Source organism: Camelina sativa, chromosome 7 (assembly GCF_030686135.1).
Source record: "Camelina sativa cultivar CO46 ecotype springtype chromosome 7, ASM3068613v1".
Lineage (NCBI taxonomy): Eukaryota > Viridiplantae > Streptophyta > Magnoliopsida > Brassicales > Brassicaceae > Camelina > Camelina sativa.
The window spans coordinates 1338866-1357760 of NC_141886.1; the positions used below are offsets into that span (position 1 = coordinate 1338866).

Sequence of the window (18895 nt, forward strand, 5' to 3'; positions counted from 1 at the left end):
TGTATTCACCTGCTTCCATTAGCATCTATCACATGTTCATTGCAAGGGTTTCTAAAGAACATATCCTTGTAAATGCTCAGACTCAAATCAGCAACAACTTTCAAATGTCTCATCAAATTCTCAACTAATTTTCTCCAATTATAGATTTTCTTAGTATTGAGTCCATGATAACATAACATCTATTGAGCATACCAAACACAATTAGAATACAAGTAAAAAGTGACATTTTGTTGCTATTGTAAGATTATTGTTGCTCAAGTGTTTGATTTTGGAACAGAGGGTTTTAATATGCATTTGGAATCTAGGCTCTGTCTGGATTAGCAAACTTTGATTTTGATGTAAGAGCTAACTATATATTCATCTATCATACACTGGAATTGATAACAGTTACATGTGTCCTCTAATGAAATCATCAAGCATTCTTTTATAGACACGCAATGGAGAATGCAATGTTAGGACCCAAAACAGAGCTTAAGACGTTGTAAGATTGGAGTTTGGTCGATAGGCTTTTCTCCAGATGGCATACTGAGTTTACCAGAGGACGTAGCACTCCTGGTTGGACCTTATCAGGCTGTGCTAAGAAAACATTGAAAGACCTATCTCTCAAAGCTTCAAGAATACGGATGAAGTCGGTTTCTTCTTTGATGTTTTTTGAGATTACCACCAAATTTGGCCCCCTATCACACTGGTCAGGATTGTCCAGTGCCCAAAAAAGAATGTCCAATAAACATCCCACTAAGTCTTGCATAGTTGCATATTTATCCCCTGGAACTACATATATCAAACGGAAACATAGATTAGATCAGACATATATAAGTAAAAAGAAAAAAAAAGAAGAGTGATTCCGGCATCAAGATATTTATCATCATCAGTAAACGTTTTCTTATCAAGAACATAAGCCCATATTGAAGACACCTCACCATCGTAACCGTTGTTCGCAAGAGCTGATTTGATGTTCTGTTTTGATCGAGAAAGGATCGAGACCCTTTGGGTTTGGGAAATCCTCCACGTCCCATTGGGATATTTCTGTCCATCGACAAGTTTCGTTTCGTTTCGACGGAGTGACTCAGAAGAAAACAGTAAACTAGGGTTAGAAGGCGAAAGGTTGGGTTTCTTATATCGGATAAGAAGACTATTAAGTGTTAGGTTATGGGAAAATTAGAAATAAAAGAGTTTTTTCCAAATATTTGTTTATATATACTGTTTTTTTTAAGATTGTCAATTATGACGGAAATGCTCATACTAACAGATATAATGAAGTTTTTAAAAGTTTAAACCAAAAAACAAACAGTAAACTCATGTTAGTATACAACTATACAAATTTTTTTTTGAAAATTAATGTTTTGAATGTTAAAAATCAGTTTGTAAATTGATGATTTCTGGTCTAAATTGTTCAGAAAAGACTTTCTACGATTTTTTCAAGTTCTGAAACATTTAGATTATTCATTCTACAGTTTGTACATGTTCTACGAAGTTTAGAGGGAAAATTTGTTCTAAAAACTTTAGAAACTGAATTTTGTATGTTTTACCAAATTAAGAATATGTATTCTACATTTTTCTTCATTCTACATCAATTCAGAATATATTTTCTACGTTTTACTCTGTATACTAAAAGAAGTAGAATATATATCATAAACATTTTAGAATTCATAATCTGTAAAACTTAGAATACTCTAGAAATAGAAAGAAAATAAACTAAATAAGGAAAGTGAATATTTTTTAAATAATCGTAATTTATGGTTACGATTCTGTATTTATTGTTTAGATATGTTCTAATATATTTTAGAATGTGTATTATAAATTATTTAGAAGAAACACAAAAACAGGAAAAATTGACATTCGACATAACTTATGATATCATGATCGGGTGTTTACTATCTCTTCCACCTTCTACGAAAATTTCACTTAATTGTTTATGATGCAAATCTATGTTACTTGTGGTGTATGGACATTGGGTGCCAACAAGGAGTGGAGATTTATTGATGATGAAGAAAAACGTGCGAAATTGCTGACTTTGCAATCCACTACGTCTCTTGAAGAATTGAAAGTATGTTTGATATGGAATTCAGTTATTTACCCACAAAGGTTAAAGTTGATTTTCCTCCCGTTGTATTGACAAATGATAGAGGAATCTGCATATCTGAAAAGGAAAAACATGATTCGGTTGTGTGTTACGTTCAAAGGAATAGTTGATGATGATAGAAGTAAAGTCCAGTTCGATCTGAATAATGACCCACATGATACAAGTGATGGTGATGATGATGATGTGGGAGTTGATCTGGGAAAATTAGTAGCTATTATTTCAAGGAATTCACATAAGCCAACTGGTGTTGTATTAGAAAGCCTACTCATGCTAATCTTGGTGATGCTGCTGATTCAAAGTTGGAAGATTCAATGGTAAAGAAGGGCGAATATTTTAGCAGTAAGGAAGCTTTATAGGCTACTATGAAAATGTATGCAATGAAATAAAACTGCGACTACATGATTACAAAATCTGATAAGAGATGGTGGTGTATACGCTGCATTGAGAGTGCTTGTAATTGGAGGCTCCAGGCTGAGTGTTTACAAGCGTCTACATATTTCAAAATCAACAAGTTTGTGGGTAACCATACATGTGCTCCTTAAAAAAAAAATCATTTTGTAGGACTCCATCTGCAAGAACAATTGGACATCTCATTAAGCAAAGCTATGAGGGTGTGAAGGAAGGTCCTAAACCGATTGATATAATTAATATCATTTGTTCAAGGTACGGCTGCGAGCTAACATATCACCAAGCTTGGGAGTCTCGGGAGTATGCAGTTAACGAAGTTAGAGGAATTCCTGAGAAAAGTTATGCTAAGATACCAAAATACTTGCACATGCTACAAGAAGTGAATCATGGTACGTTCACGAATCACGAAATTGACTTTGATGGAAGATTCAAATATCTATTTATTTCTTTTGGTCAATCAAGAAGAGAGTTCTACAAGGCAATGCGGAAAGTGATAGTAGTTGATGGAACATTTTAGAAGAATAAGTACAAAGGAGTTCTACTAGTTGCTACAGCTGTAGATGGTAACTCAAATTTGTATCCAATCGCATTTGGAATTGCTGATTCTGAGAATGATTGTTCATGGGAGTGGTTCTTTATGCAACTTAAGATGGTTATAGCTGATGAAAAAGGTTTATCATTTGTGTCAGATAGACATACATCGATTGCTAAATAAATTGGAAACATCTACCCATTGGCTAAACATGGTATTTGCATCCACCACTTGATTAGTAATGTTATAACATATAATAAGGGCAGAGGTTTCGCTGGTATGGTTGCAAAAGCATCAAAAACTTATAGAGTTGCTGAGTTTGAGAAAGAGTTTGCGCTAATTAAAAATATTAGTCCTGCTATTGGAAGTTATCTAGAGGAAGCCGATGTGAGAAAATGGGCTCGCTGTCATTTTCCGGGTTATAGATATGACATTAACACCAACAATGCGGTTGAGTCAATCAATGCAGCTTTGAGGTCACCCAGAGAGTATCCAATAATTCCTTTGTTAGACAGTATCAGAGAAATGATAACACGCTGGTTTTATGAGAGTAGAGAGTTAAGTGCAAAGCAAAAAGATCCTTTAACCGTTGAGGTGGAGAAAAAGATTTCAAGAAGAATAGAAAAAAGTAAATTCATGAACGGTTATCCGATGAGCAGATCCATGTTGCAGGTTAAAGGTAATGGAGTAGATTACATTGTTGACTTAGAAAGAAGGACCTGTTCATGTGGAAAGTTCATCATAGGAAAACTTCCTTGTAGACATGCTATAAAAGGGGATTTTGATATAGGCAAGGATCTACATCCTTATGCTGATGATATGTATACCACTACCGCATGGAGATCGCAATATGAGGAAACTATTAATCCAATAGGTAGTCCTGAAGAAGAATGGCGAGTCCCACAACATGTTGAAGATGCAAAAGTTCGACCACCTGAAACAAGAAGACATCATGGACGGCGCAGGAAAAGAAGATATGAATCCGCTGAAGACAAGATAAAATCATCACAAAACTCACAAGGGTCAAAGAGACATAAGTGTAGGTGTTGTGGCAAAGAAGGGCATAACAGAACGACATGTGATATCGTCATATAACAATGGTTTGTGCATCAACTTATGATTCTTGTTTTTGAATTTTTAGTGGATTTCATTTATATTTACGGTACTCTTTTTGTTTTCAGGTAGTTGGTGTTACTTCATAATCACGCAAAGACGTTGTTTACGTTGATCACTTCTATTTTTTTCTTCTTCGATTTTCTTCATGTTTTGTTAACTATCTCTTTGGTTTAATGTGATTTTAGAGCTTATTTCTTCATTTTTTTGTGCATATCCAGTATGAAGATAAAAATTCATTAGAAATATACGATTTAAATATTGCATATCCAGTAAGGAGATGGTGAAGGAGATGGTGAAGGAGATGGTGTGGGAGATGGTAGAAAATTTCACCAAACTTCTCCAGACTTGTCTACAGACTTCACCAGACTTGTCTACAAACTTCACCAGACTTTTCCAGACTTGTCTACAGACTTCACCAGACTTGTCTGCAGACTTCACTAGATTTGTCTACAAACTTCTCCAGACTTCCCCAGACTTATCCACAGACTTCACCAGACTTCTCCAGACTTTACCATCAATGAATTTCTGAACTGTTTAAGACTCTTTGTATTGTTTGTTTCTTTCAAAGATAACACCATCAAGAAATTTCAAAAGGCATGAGTCTCTACATTGTGATTCAGCAATTTAAAAATACATTAGAATATCAATTAAAAAAAAACGTGGCAACTAATGAAAAATAAAAGTGTAAAGACATTAAAAATTAGCCAAGGTCTACAAACGCAGAAGCATACACTGGAGGCTCATAAGTTTTCATTCGATTAACTAGCACAAGATCCTTTGTTGCTATCCAAAGATCGACTGCCAACTTCAAACGAGCAAATTTGATGTTTACATCGTCAATCAAATCAAAAGGTAGATTATGCATGTGACACTCGATATACTTCAGGGCATAAACTCCACAATCACAATTTGAGCGATTTAATTTAGGTGGCATACGGACCTCGATGATCTCGTACTGAGTCAACAACGGAGCTTTCCCATCAATCTTTTTGTGAATCTCCTTCACAAGAAGAGGGATGACATGTGCGAATGACTCAACGTGTCTTCTGTTGTGGTATTGATTACAATCAAAGACTTCAACCGTTCTTACAATGAAGTTAATGCAAACTGAGATCCAATGATTACCGTTAATGAAGACCGGTGCATAAATTCTGTCCAAATCTACAGCCCAACTTTTTTTTGTCTTTCCATGAGATGGCAATTCACCTTTGGCATAGCCTAACAAATGTTTATTCCAAGCGTGGGTTCGTCCTGCCGATCTAAACTTGAAGTACTCGCTTTTGATAGTCATGCTAAACTGACAATTCATGAAACCAACACGATCCAACTCGAGGCGGCCTAAAGATGTATGCTCCCGAAATATATACATCATTGCATCCATTTCCTGAAAATATTTAATTGTTAACAAAATCAGGTTTGTCCAACTTAAAGAATTTAAAAAGGTTTTTTAAAAGATGATACATACTTCATTTCCAAGCCATTTGTTGCCCATCATGACTCGGTCAAACAATTTTCGATCAAGTAAAGTTGGACCCAGTTGAATGTTTCTGTAAACGTAAACAATAGTAAGGTTAAAAAATATTAGGAAGAAATTAATTGGTAAATTAATTAGAAAAATAATTTACTAACGTACTCGAGATGCCTACTCCAATCTTCAAAAGCATTCCATACATCATCAGCAACGAACGTCAACACCGCATCTGGTTCATTCATACCTGCGTTTCGTGGACTCTGTGTAGGATCAAATCCGGATACAATGGTCTTCTGAGATAAGTGTCCTATTGTGTTCTTCAAAAACTCTTGTGAGTCTAGGTTAAGGTCTATCTCAAGAGACGGAGTAAACAGATTATCAAATTCAACTGTTTCAACCTGTAAAAAATAAAAAAAATGCAACGCTAAAGTTAAAGTTTTCAACACATAAGTTAAAGTTTACAACACATAAGTTTACAAAACATAAGTTTACAACAAACACATACAAACAAAATACAACAAAAGGGGAAGACCACACAAATATTACAATGTAACTAGATCGATGAAGGCATTGAGCTATTTCTTACGTACCGAAGTTTTGGGCTTCACTTGTGGTGGACCGTGAGTCACTTCCGATGGACTGGGATTCGCTTCTGCTGGTCTGGGATTCGCCTCTGCTGGTCTAGATATCATGGCCTTGATTTCTGATACATCATTCTCCAATGTGCTCAATCGTTCCCCAAAGGTCTCTGTGAAGCTCTTGAAAGAAGAGTCAATCGATTCCTTAAAGAACCGCTTCATTTCATCTCCACAAGAACAATGTGAAGTTGATGCTCGCTGAGATAGCACCATCCTTTTCTGTGTCTCTGCTCCATAATCTACTTGCTTCTTCTTCCTCTTCTTCAAGCTAGACACTTCTGGGGTGTTAGCTTGCTTCTCACAACTCTCCACCAAAACTTCATTATCCCCTCCAACAGTATGAGATTGTTCTTCAAAATCCTCAATATTATCATCATCTACACCATATCCTTCAACACTCTCCCAAATATGATCTCCAAAATCATAACCAGATCTGATCAAAACATCCAAGTTGTCCACTTCACCATCTTTAATTTCATCACTCCTTATAAATTCAATGGACTCATATACATCAAAGTTTCCGGTGGAGAAAATGTATGGATAGACAACACCCTGGCAAAACCAAAACAAAAAAAACAATTCAACATACATTCATGTTCGTTTATCAATTAGTAAAAAAAATTCAACATATTCGAATATATTCAAAAAATAAAAAGAGTCAACTAACCTTGTTTCCAATTGATTTCTCTACAAGGAGGAGCTCATCATATGAAACTTTTGCAGCACCTTTCCAATTAGAGCATCGGCCAACTATAATCTCTTTGTCAATCTTCTCTCCCATAAGTTGTCCAATGACAGGAATGGCTTCCATAACCCAAACTTGAAGAGCGTATGAGAAACCATTGAGGATGTAACTTATGGGGTTCTTCAGTTTCTTTCTTGCTTCCATTATAGAGCTAACTAAATAGTCAAAAGCTACAAGACCCCAAGGATAACTCCTAACCTTCTCAAGATCCATGACCAGCTTGATGTATGAATGTGGTATAGCTTTCTTCTCATCCTTAGCCACTACCAACCCAACAATTACACAAACATACACAAAACCGAATCATATCTTCTATTTTTCCCCAAGATGGAGCTGCTTCAAGGTGGGTCTTCATCAAACTTTGAATGGTAATGATACCACCTCTCTTCAACAATTTACTCCAAAACCCATTATCATCTGTCCATTCCTCTGAATCACCACTAAAATCATCATTGAACTTTAGCCCAGTAACTGCATGAAATTCTTGCATCGAGAATCTAAGCGGCTTCTTACCGAACACAAACCACAACTCATGTCTTCGCTTAGTCACCAACTGCCTACACATGATGTTGTGTATCAACCGAGATGAGTACCCAAGACCATTCTCATACAATGCAAAAATACTTGCGAAAACTGGATCACCCTTCACAATCTCATATTCCTCTGGTAATGCGCTCTTGATTTTGTTCAAAATAGACATTCGACATGAGTTATTTATCTGTCCAACTTGTAAATCACTTCCATCTTCCATAAGCCGCTTAGGATACCTTTTTCCATTCCTACCAAATAAAACAAAAATGAATTAGTATGAATTAGCCAAAACAAAAAAATACATATTACTAAAAGTATGATTTAAGAATAAAAAAAAATCTGATTATTAGTTGTAACCAGTTTTGAGAGTATGGTGAATAGAGAAGAGACGCCCAGTAGAGCTACATCAACTCATGAAAGCAGAGTAGCAAATGGCAGTCCCCTAAAATTCTTTAGACTAACGGTAATACATGTCACACTTTGATATGTAACAAAATGCAATAGACTATGATTTAGGTTTTATTCAAATTTCGACAGACAACATGTTTGACCTAACTTGTAATCGCTTACTAGTTGTGGCTCAATTGCAGAGCCATGTCATATTGCGCTTGCAATTAAATACACACAGAATTCTGAATTAGAAGTAGATAGAATTAATTGGCATCTAAGATAAGAGAAGAGAATAAGCAAAGCAAGCATTTGTAAATCATTTCACCATTTTTTTTGAGTAGAAAACGTGACCAGTAGAATTGAACTAATAATTGATTTTAGTATTTGTAAATGTGATTAATTAGTCTGTAAAAAAAGTGGAGAATTTTGTGTAAAAGGCTTACAATATAAAGCATCAGCCTAACTAAATCATTAGATAATGCAGAACCAGGTGATAGTGTGTGAGAATCATAAATATAATAACATTGGAAGAAGAAAACTCTCTTAAGCGGACTTTATCATTTCATTAAAAGACACTAGTGTGGTAGATGCATCTGTTAAACAAGTAAACTCACTACAAGTCAAGAAAACTAATACTCACGAAATTGAAGCTTACTTCCATCAATTTTAGATATATAGACAGAGCTGAGTACCTGAGTCCAAGTCGATATTGTTTAAAACAAGGCTTCATCAATATATTATTACTCTCAAAACTGGTTACAACTAATAATGAGATTATTATAGCTGTGTGTTTTAGATCAAAAATCCCAAATCCTAACCCAAATCCCATATGATTTAAATTATAGTTTTTGTAAAATCATTGAAATTTTTGTAATTTTTTTTTATCTTTGCAATGTGGAATGAAATCAAGTTTTAGAAAATTGACATAAGCTTATGAAACTAAGAAATCATAATAATCAACATGCAAAAATTGAAATCGAGTAAACAAATTGACATAATCTAAAGAGAAACTAATACATCATAACAATCAACTTCCAAAAAAAATCCAGAAATCTACATACCTAATTCATGGAGAGATGGAGCAATGGTGAAGATGGAGATGTGGTGAGATGGAGAGATGGAAAGATGGAGAGATGGAGAGATGGAGAGATGGTGAGATGGTGAGATGGTGAAGAAGGATAGACGGCGGAGGATGGTGAAGAAGGAGAGACGGCGGTGGCTAAGGCGAAGATGGAGAGAAACGACGGTTAGAGACGGCGAAATAAGGGTTTCGATCAGTTATTTTATTTTTTATCCTTCTTATTTTTTTTTTTTTCATAAACACACTAAAACCAAATGTCTCAATTTGCACCCATTATCCCAATTTCATTTAATAAATATCTACAAATCTAATCTGAATATGTAATTGATATACAAATTTAATCTGAATATATAATTGAGGGTATTATTGATATTTATTTACGCTCTAAAACCTATTTTATTAAACTTAAAAAAAAAAGGTGTAGATGGACAAAATTTTAAAAAAAAAACTCATTTATTTCTATTTTTCCGATAGGTTATTCTATTATTAGTGAGTTGGATTTACATTAGTTTTCTCAACGTTATATAACCGACAAACCAAATTTAAAACGTTTTGAAATTAGGGCATTAATTTAATTATTTGGTTGATTCCTCTCCAAGCTTCTTACAGTTATGTTCAGCAGTACTCTGCTGCAGATTAGTTTATCTAAACATCTTCTATTAATTTCACACTAGTATCAAAACCACAAATTCCAAGATCCAAAAAAACCATGACAAATACTTATTTTTTTGGTGAGGATGGAATTCTTTTGTTGATTCCTTTCTCCTATCAACAAACGAATTCGGATGGTAAATACAGCTTTATGAAATTCTTTTTTTGATTCCTTTAGATTCTCTATTCAATAAGCCAAGATTCTGTATATACAGATATATAATAAACACTTCTACTTTTTATTTGTCTTCAATAATCCCCTCTACGAAAATAGTTCATCCCCATTGAGCAGAGGATGACAATCTGAGATCTTCTTCTTTTGCTGGTTTAAATAATCTATACGTATTTGAATTTCTAATTTAATTCTAACCTTTTTAAAACAAAACTCCATTTACTAATTAAATCGTCGTACGCTAAATATTCAAATGAGTTGAACAATTCAAATAAAAACATTCAATTCATTCTTGTTCAATTTAGTGTAAAGCTGACTATAGTTTCCATTCAAATAAACGTTTTGAGAAGGGAATTTCCACATTTGTATTTTTTTCTCACAAATTAGCTTTTTGAACATCAAGAAAAGCATTTTTAATACTATTGTAAGTTCTAATTAATATTTAGATATGTATATAAGACTCAGTTAACAACAAAATATCAAGGCCATATTGAGCATGACTAAATAAAGTAAATCTTTTACACTATAATATGAGATAAATATTGACAATTCATAATTTATATTTAGAAGAAATATGTGAATAATATATATGAGATGATATGTGAAATTTATATATAAGAAAAAAATTAAAACTTGGAATGTGAAACTTCGAAAGTACATATGTAGTTAGATATGCTAGGAAATCTTGAGCTAGACTTGAGGAAAAAAGAACAATTTCGTTGAAAAACCACCAGCACGTTACATATATAAATTAAATGAATAATTAGATTTGAATAGAAACTAGTAGGCCTGGGCATTCGGTTAACCATTCGGTTTCGGTTCGGTTGTATTCGGTTTCGGTTATTTTGGATATAGTAATATAGTAACCATTTGGATATTTTTGAAATTTCGGTTCGGTTCGGTTCAGTTTCTTTCGGTTCGGTTTCAGTTTGGTTATTTAAATAAATAACCATAACTAACATAAATTATATTAACATTAACCAAATAAACCAAATATAACCAAAACTAACCGAATATAACCAAAATTAACCAAATATACAATAACAAAAATACAAAAAAGGGAAAAATATGGATTCAATTTTACAAAATAGTATTTAACTTTGTAAATTCAAAATAATAACATTTACATATATTGATTATTTAAAATATTTAATTGTTTTAAATCTAGAAATAATTTATATTTTAAGTTTATTTTATAGTTTTGCATAATATTAAGTATATAATATTTGATATCTTCTAGGTTTTCGGATATTTCGGTTAACCATTTAATTGTCGGTTCGGTTCGGTTCGGTTTCGGTTAGTTTGGATATAGATTTTTACTAACCATTCGGGTATTTGAAAAATTTCGGTTCGGTTCGGTTTGGTTTTTTTCGGTTCGGTTTCGATCGGTTATTTGGTTATCGGTTATTTTGCCCAGCCCTAGAAACTAGGAAGAAGAAATAAACGAGTAATTTCCTTTGTTGCTCCCTGTTCCATAGCTGTTGGAACGCGCGGTTTATTTGACGACGAACGAACGTTCCCTCCTGCCGCGTTTATCACGCTGCTGCTGTATTCAACTGGCTTATGCCACGTTCTTTATTTTTATTATTGGTTTTAGTTAAGTAATGAAACATTACTATTCTCAATCTTTTGAGTATATACTAAGTCATGAGATTGATGTTACGTTAAAATAAGTTAGTCGTGACTCGTGAGATACGAAAAGTCATAATCCTTTTTTTTTTCTTTTGAAAATATCTTAAATTAGATTCAAAAAAGAAAAAACGTTTTTACATCGTGTGCAACATGAAAAGTCATAATCACAATTCACAAAAACTAAAGTTAACACGAAAACAGAAAAAATATATCTATAAATAGATATATTATCACGATGCAAACATATTGGGAGAAACCAGATCACATAATCCTTTAATAAAAATACATGATCAATATATAATATCACCTAATCCTTAACGAGGTGATCGATGTGATTGGGAGATATACATGGAGAAAAGAAAAGGAAATGGAGAAAAAACAACTATCGAGATTCCGACGAAGATGTCACAGGAACGGGAAACTCATGAATCTCATCAATCCATGGATTAGTAGTCTTATCCTGGGCTGGATTAATAGTTCTCAAAGCTCTCCAAACCGCACTATTACACTTAAAACCCGATCCAAAAGCAATCTGCCAAGTCCTATCTGATAGCCAGGAGAATATGTAATATTCACTTCCCTTATGTGTATAAGGTTTACTTGGAGAACATGCTTGTATATGTGTATATATTATCTCGATAATGAATAGAGAGAGGAAACTCAAACATTACCAATGAACATGGTATAAGAGCCTCTATAAACCTAATCTACAAAAAAAAAAAAAAAAAAAACCAGCGCCGCCTCCCTCTCTTTCAACCTCTCTTCGTCTCCTTCTCACAAACCAGCGCCGCCTCCCTCTCTTTCAATCTCTTTTCTTCTTCTGATCCGTCTTTTCTTTTTATTCTTTCTCGTTAAGAGTTGCTTCACCATGGCTCAACCAATTGACAAAGTTTTCACAGTCACCCACATCAAGTCTCACATCCCTCTTGTCTTCGACATGCAGAAGATGATCTATGATGCGTGGCGTGAGTTGTTTGAAACCCATTGCTAAAGTTTTGGCGTTTATGGCCATCTCGACGGCACCTCTATCCCAGCCAACGATGCCGATGTTACATGGAAAGAACGCGACGGCATCGTTAAGATGTGGATCTATGGCACCATCTCCTCTTCTCTCCTCGACACCATCCTGAAGACTCGGAGCAGTGCTCGTGAAATCTGGATCTCCATTGAGAATATGTTTCGCGATAACAAGGAAGCACGGGCAATCTAGCTCGACAACGATCTTCGCTCGCTGACCATCGGCGACATGTCCGTTCATGACTACTGCCAGAAACTCAAAACCTTATCCGACTTGCTCACCAATGTCGACTCCCCTGTTTCTGATCGCGTGGTCGTGATGCACATGTTGAATGGCTTATTGGAGAAGTTCGACAACATCGTCTCCCCAAATCGTGAATTGACGGAGACATGATGCACATCGTCTTACCAACTGCAGCGAATTTTCCGTCCATTGGGATATTTCTGTCCATCGACAAGTTTCGTTTCGTTTCAACGGAGTGACTCAAAACAGTAAACTAGGGTTAGAAGATCGTTAAGGCCTATTTCCGTCCATTAAGATCGTTGTGTTTTCATCTATTACAATTTACAAATATAGTATTGGTGTTCCAATTATAACCCAAAACAGAGCTTAAAATAGATTTGGCTTCCGCTTTTTAGCCCTAATGACTACAGTATCCTCTCTGCTCTTGCTGTTGTGGGTATCCGGCTCCATATAGAACGCTAGCACAAGGAGGCCACAGTGAGCATCCCCTCTGCTCTTTCTGTTCTGTGTATCCTCCATCTGATAGGCTAGCACAGGGCCACACTCGAATCACGCAGCACTCTTAGTTCGACGGTATCATTAGGCGGTGCGAAGAAAATATGGTAACCTCTCATTTTCAAAGCTTGAAGAATGCTGACGAACTCCTTTTTGTCTTTTGGGATGTCTGAGATGACCACCAAATTTGATATTTCATTGCCCAAATTTAATCTTTACTTCATTCAGTTAAAAAGTAAAAGTCAACCTTGACATGTATTCTACTGTTTTGTCGTATCCATGTGTTAGTTTAGAACTTTAAATAGTCTGAAACTGTGAATATATGTACGAATTATAGACGATAACACTTTTTGATATTTTTTGTGATAAACTCACATGACATAAGTGATATATATACATGTTAATTTACACTATATTTCAAGACTAATCTCCAAATTTTGTGAAAAAGGAAGAATTATAGAAACCGCAACAAGAATGTTGGAAACAAATTTTGGTGAATCCTATCATGAATTGGCTACAAAACAGAATTGTATTTCTCTATTAGTCCATTATATCACTGGTTAATTTGTGAGATTCGCCAAAACAATAGCAACTCCTTAATTACTACTACATAATATCTATTATCGAGATATGTCCAAGTTTATCTTGTGATACAATGCATGCAACTATTGTTTCTTTCCAAATTATAAAATCAGTAAATGTCAATTGGTATACACACCACACTGCATTCCAAATATCCAATGACAACTACTAGTGAAAGATTGGTAGGATGTGTGTTATCATGAGGTCATGGAGTATCGTGTCACGCTCATGACTCTGTATGATCTGACAGAGATGCAAACTAACATTAAAAGCCATAAAGATGAGGAAGTTCATGGAAATTTTGGTATCCATAGACTTGCTATTAGGTCTTTTATAGGTCAACTTCTTTTATAATGATAGTTTTTCGGATATATATGCAACGTCAGGTACAACGCACAAGTTTCTTTCCAACAATTACTAATAAATCCATTCACCTAACTTTATCTCGAATAATTGATTAGATTATGAAACGACTAGGCAACAATAAGATGTACTAATTACTTTATAGGCGCTAACTGGTACCACTGAAAATATATCATCAGGAGGAATATGCCTAATTATACGCTTAAAAATGAAAAATGATGTTGGCATATAATTTTAAGTTATGAATTTAAATAATTAGCATTTTTTATAAGGCAAATGATTTTTTTTCTAAGCACTGAAAAATGTTCTGCCAGTTGAAGCACTTATACATATATAAGCTTAGTTGGCTCAATTATATGGTGGAAAACATGTTAGCAAATTAACCATAAGTTTTAAAATTTGTTTTTTGAATGCTGTCTATTAACTAACTTGGTGTATTTAAAACCTATATCAATTTTTAGGTGGAAACGCTTGTTGGAATCTATCATTTTCTAATTCTCTAGTAATAAGTTCAAAATTTCCCAATATATATAACGAAGGGAATAAGCGAGGCTTTTGTCTTGATTTGATTACACTGTCTTGTTTTTTTGGACCAAGTCTTGATTACACTGTCTTTATCGAGTACTGTAGTAGGGTTTCCCAGCCACTGCCTTTTATTAATTTGTAAAAAATTTCCAAGAATCGGAATCGAAATGGAAATCTCAACCATATCCTATCATTAACATTTGTCGTATATGTAAACATACTAATACTATTAAATTCGTTGTCAGGAACACTTGAGAGTGGCTTCGATTCGGGTGACTAAATTATTTTTTGATATGAAGTCAACACTCAACAGACTTAGCAATGTAAACGGAGACTAATTTATCCGATAGAGCTCGGTTCCCAACTTCACTCGAGTTGGTTTAGTTTAGATGGCTGGATACGTCAACTACTTCGGTACGTAGCAAATTAGACCTATTGTAAAAAAAAGAAATAAATTTGCCAACCTAGCTACGAATACGATTAAATGATTATAATGATTCGCGCGATATCATTGTTTCGTCAAGAAAATAAACTAAAAATATTTTCAGTGTCAGAATATATTTTACACGCAAGTATTATTAATGTTGATTATATAGACTATGAGAAATAACTGATTCATGATCAGATGGAATTTTATTCCACAAAATATGCTAACGATCGACTGAGGACACATGCATGCTAACGTCATCAAGTGTATGCATGCTAACGTCATCAAGTGTATGCATGCATGATGTATCCAAGACAAATTAAACTATAGGATTAATTAGGCAACGTAACTTCTGTTATACAAACTATTTTGTTTATTAGTTATTTACGAATATATAGCACACACATACGACTTATTTTAGAAACAGAAATCGGTTTTAATTTTGATACAAAAATTTACGATTTTGATTCAAATATATATATATATAATCGTATATATGCGACTATGGTCAGTGTGCGGCTCTCGAGTGTTGTGGGACGTTAAGTTGTTCTTCCTCCAAATCGAATGGCCGTAAGTTAATGAGACTAGGAAACAAAGTACAAATAAGTTCCATGGAAATTAACCAGAAAGGTTCCATCGAAATTAGTTACACATAACTCAAACAGGTGTATCCATTACGTACGAGATATTAAAAAAAATGATAGTTTTGATAAATAAAAGCATTTTATTCAAATTATAAAACCGGATTTTAATTAATATTTGAATTTTAAAATTTTATTTAAAAGGAACAAAAAAAAAATGTAAAAGTTTTCTCCTTAAAAAAACAAAAAGATATGTGTATTTGGTCGACATCGAGAATGAGGTGGCCGGAAAAAGAGAAGAAAACTCCTCGAGTCTTCTTTGCTAACTTCCTTGTCAGCTTCGTCGTCTATATATATTTACATGAACCTTCATCCTAAGTTAATAATGATTATTAGACCAATAAACAAACAAACAAACATATACAAAAACTAAAATAACCCAAATGATATATTTTGGTAGATCAATTGATCATCACTATCACGATCACTACAACAACAACAATGACAAAAACATTGGAGATTCATCTACGATCAGCAGAAGGCCTCAAGCTAAACCGTAAAGCGCTCAAGAAAAAGACTCTCGCCGTCGTAAAGATCGACCAGAAAAAACGAAAATCTGAACCTGACGAATCGAGAGTAAGTAACCCAACATGGAACTTTAAAGCAGAGATGCCCATCAACGGTGATGTACAGTTTATCTTCATTGAGGTATTATATCGAACACGTTCTGGGCAAGAAAAAAGCGTCGGAGAAGCTAAAATCCCGACGAGCGATTTCATGGGAAAGTATTCGCCTGAAGGCCATTTGAATTGCTTGAGCTATAGATTGAGAGATGAGTTTGGTGATAAGTGTGGGATCGTCAACTTTTCGATTCTTGTTAAATCGGATCCGAAGAAGGCGGTGAGGGATTACGAAGCGAGGGATACTGGTTTGTGGAGACCGAGATCGGAGACGCCATCGATTGATGGGTATGGTGGTCGGATTGTAACCGGAGTTCCGGTTTGGGGACTGTACCAACGGCCTTATTAAAAAAAAAAAAAAAAAAAAAAGTTTTTGGAGTTCCGTTGATGATTCCCAATTTTGGAATTTTACGGAACAAAACTAACGAAGATGTGTGATTCTTTTTTCTTCTAAGGTTGAAAAATAAAAATTAAAAAGTGATAATTGGTTTGATGATGAATCTAATAAGAAAGAACTTGGTGTTCGAAGAAACTGTATATGTATGTTCGTCGTGTGTGTTTAGTTTGTTTGTTAAGAAGAAGAAGCAAAAAAGAAAAGAAAAAGTCTTGATATAATTCTAATTTGTATTTATGGGTTACTATTAACTTGTAACGTGGCTTGCGCGGTGGTGAATTTTAAATAAAGCGTAGGCAAAAAATAACAATAAATAAAATTAATAATTCTAATGTTTATTAGACTAGTGGCGTTTTTGTAATAAATTTTGAGAATGTTTTGTCATTTCTGTGGATAATCTTCTATAATATTCAACCCCTTTTTAAAATAAAAGAAGGATTCTCCACGAGTCAAAATTAAAAGAGAGAGAGAGATTTATTCAAATGTTGTTTAACTACTACTAGTCCAACTGTCCAGATAAGAAATTACGAGTGGTTGTTTTGTATACAACAACAAAAACAATAAAACAAAGTTGTGCTGTGTACGCACACGTTCGATGTTCCTTCACGTGGACCAAAACCCATTTTTGGTATAAGTTTGTTGGCGCCGCTGGGCTTAAAGTCTCTGTTTACGGCCGACTTTTTATAATTGCGGCCATTGGCTCTAAAGCCTTTTACCTTTTTTTTTTTTTTTTTTTGTTCAACAGCCTTTTTCATACGTACTTCTCTATTCACACGTTTCTTTCTCGGTTTTTTCTTTTGTCGTATCTTCTCTCTCGTTTACAAGTATACAGCACTAACCAAACCATTCGAAATTTCGGATGTTCAGATATTATATATCGGTTTATGGGCTAGGTTATGTTATTAAAGCCCATTAAACCTATATATTCATATATATCTCAACAATGTTAAATAATCATCATGTATGGTATAAACTCATTAGAATGTTAGATAATCATGATATGATTCTTTCTCTTTTCTGTTACTATATGTTTCCACTTTTAGTTAATTTCTTAGTTGTTTGATTAGATCTTCGTCCCCTTACAACGTCTACTTAATTACTTGTTGATTTTTTTTTTATAACTATTTTTAGATTTTGTGATATCTTTTTTCTTTGAATAGCTTATATATATATATTCGACATTCACGCTTAGATTGATCATTACACTCATTTTCGTTTTTATTTAAGATAATTTCATTCGTACTGTATAATCAAAAATGACTAAAGCCATCACTCTTGCTATCTTCATGGTCATCCTCGTTTTAGGTTTGCTAAATATTTTACACGTTTCCATGTTTCTTCTCTTTGAAAAGGTAGTTTTCTATTAATAAGAAACTGAGATTTTTTTTATTTTTATTTTTTGAATTAGGGATGGTTACAAAGGAAACGCAAGGAGGAGAAGTAAAAAAGTGTTATTCATATATCATAACACCGAAAGAAAACTGCGAGGGTTTGGTGTGTGCATATGACTGTACTTTGAAGTATAATGGAAACGGCGTGTGTTATAATACTAAGAGCAAGACATGCATCTGCGCTTATAATTGCAAAATTTGATTTGTCTTCTGATTTGTATCACACACACACAAACTATTATCAATCTTGATATTTTAAATTAATACGGACGTTGAATAAAAATATATATTATTTCAGTCTTGTATAGGATTTTTTTGTTGTTGTTGTTGTTTGAGTGTGAGTACTGATACTCTAGCATATTATTATGCCTAACTCGCACTACACGAAAACATGGTTTTTGTGACCAACAAAATCGTCTTAAATCAGTCGCAAAGTCGGTATATACGACTATTTAAGTATTTTTATAAACCGTCGCTAATATTTGGTCGCAAAATTGTCATTTATTTGCGACGATCTTAAGACACGGGTTGTGGTCGTTAATTAGCGACTACAACAAGACAGATAAAAACCGTCGTAATTAACGACTCAATAGTGACTCATTTACGCAGTCGTAAAATACCACTTGTTTTAGACAATACGGTAGTCACAAATTTGCAACGTTTCAGAGACTGATTTAATACTACAAAGTTTAGGATGAACTTAAAAAAACTGAAATTTTGGTCCTAAAGTTGTCGTTGTATCAGTG

General features: G+C 34.1%; 2 protein-coding genes, 1 long non-coding RNA gene and 2 pseudogenes across 4 annotated transcripts; 3 read left to right on the forward strand and 2 right to left on the reverse strand.

The window, feature by feature from the left end:
* Nucleotides 1-331: 331 nt before the first annotated feature.
* On the reverse strand, nt 332-1137 carry LOC147940720 (uncharacterized). Its single transcript, XR_015562880.1, has 2 exons — nt 921-1137; nt 332-771 (listed from the first exon to the last, which is right to left on the reverse strand). It is a non-coding gene; the product is annotated as an uncharacterized LOC147940720 (long non-coding RNA).
* A 982-nt stretch (nt 1138-2119) lies between these two features.
* Nucleotides 2120-4118, forward strand: LOC147940721 (uncharacterized; annotated as a pseudogene).
* A 668-nt stretch (nt 4119-4786) lies between these two features.
* Nucleotides 4787-7772, reverse strand: LOC147940722 (uncharacterized). The gene is made up of 5 exons (XM_087456473.1): nt 6916-7772; nt 6201-6800; nt 5773-6008; nt 5605-5686; nt 4787-5523 (listed from the first exon to the last, which is right to left on the reverse strand). Exons 1-5 carry the CDS (start codon nt 7204-7206, stop codon nt 4840-4842), a joined length of 1893 nt encoding a protein of 630 aa, XP_087312599.1. The 5' UTR covers nt 7207-7772; the 3' UTR covers nt 4787-4839.
* An 8308-nt stretch (nt 7773-16080) lies between these two features.
* Nucleotides 16081-17002, forward strand: LOC104699783 (BON1-associated protein 1 pseudogene; annotated as a pseudogene). The gene has a single exon (XR_015560819.1). The product of XR_015560819.1 is annotated as a BON1-associated protein 1 pseudogene (transcript).
* Nucleotides 17003-17933: 931 nt separating this feature from the next.
* On the forward strand, nt 17934-18446 carry LOC109125627 (defensin-like protein 125). Its single transcript, XM_019227632.2, has 2 exons — nt 17934-18063; nt 18167-18446. Exons 1-2 carry the CDS (start codon nt 18015-18017, stop codon nt 18349-18351), a joined length of 234 nt encoding a protein of 77 aa, XP_019083177.1. The 5' UTR covers nt 17934-18014; the 3' UTR covers nt 18352-18446.
* Nucleotides 18447-18895: the final 449 nt, after the last annotated feature.

Excerpts from the sequence above, each read along its gene's own strand:
- LOC109125627 (XM_019227632.2), top strand. The coding sequence starts at position 18,015 with ATGACTAAAGCCATCACTCTTGCTATCTTCATGGTCATCCTCGTTTTA. Across the intron at positions 18,064-18,166 it reads CATGGTCATCCTCGTTTTAG|GGATGGTTACAAAGGAAACG; the intron begins GTTTGCTAAATA and ends TTTTTGAATTAG.
- LOC147940722 (XM_087456473.1), bottom strand. The coding sequence starts at position 7,206 with ATGGATCTTGAGAAGGTTAGGAGTTATCCTTGGGGTCTTGTAGCTTTT. Across the intron at positions 6,009-6,200 it reads AAGTGAAGCCCAAAACTTCG|GTTGAAACAGTTGAATTTGA; the intron begins GTACGTAAGAAA and ends TATTTTTTACAG. Across the intron at positions 5,687-5,772 it reads GATTGGAGTAGGCATCTCGA|AAACATTCAACTGGGTCCAA; the intron begins GTACGTTAGTAA and ends TTACGTTTACAG.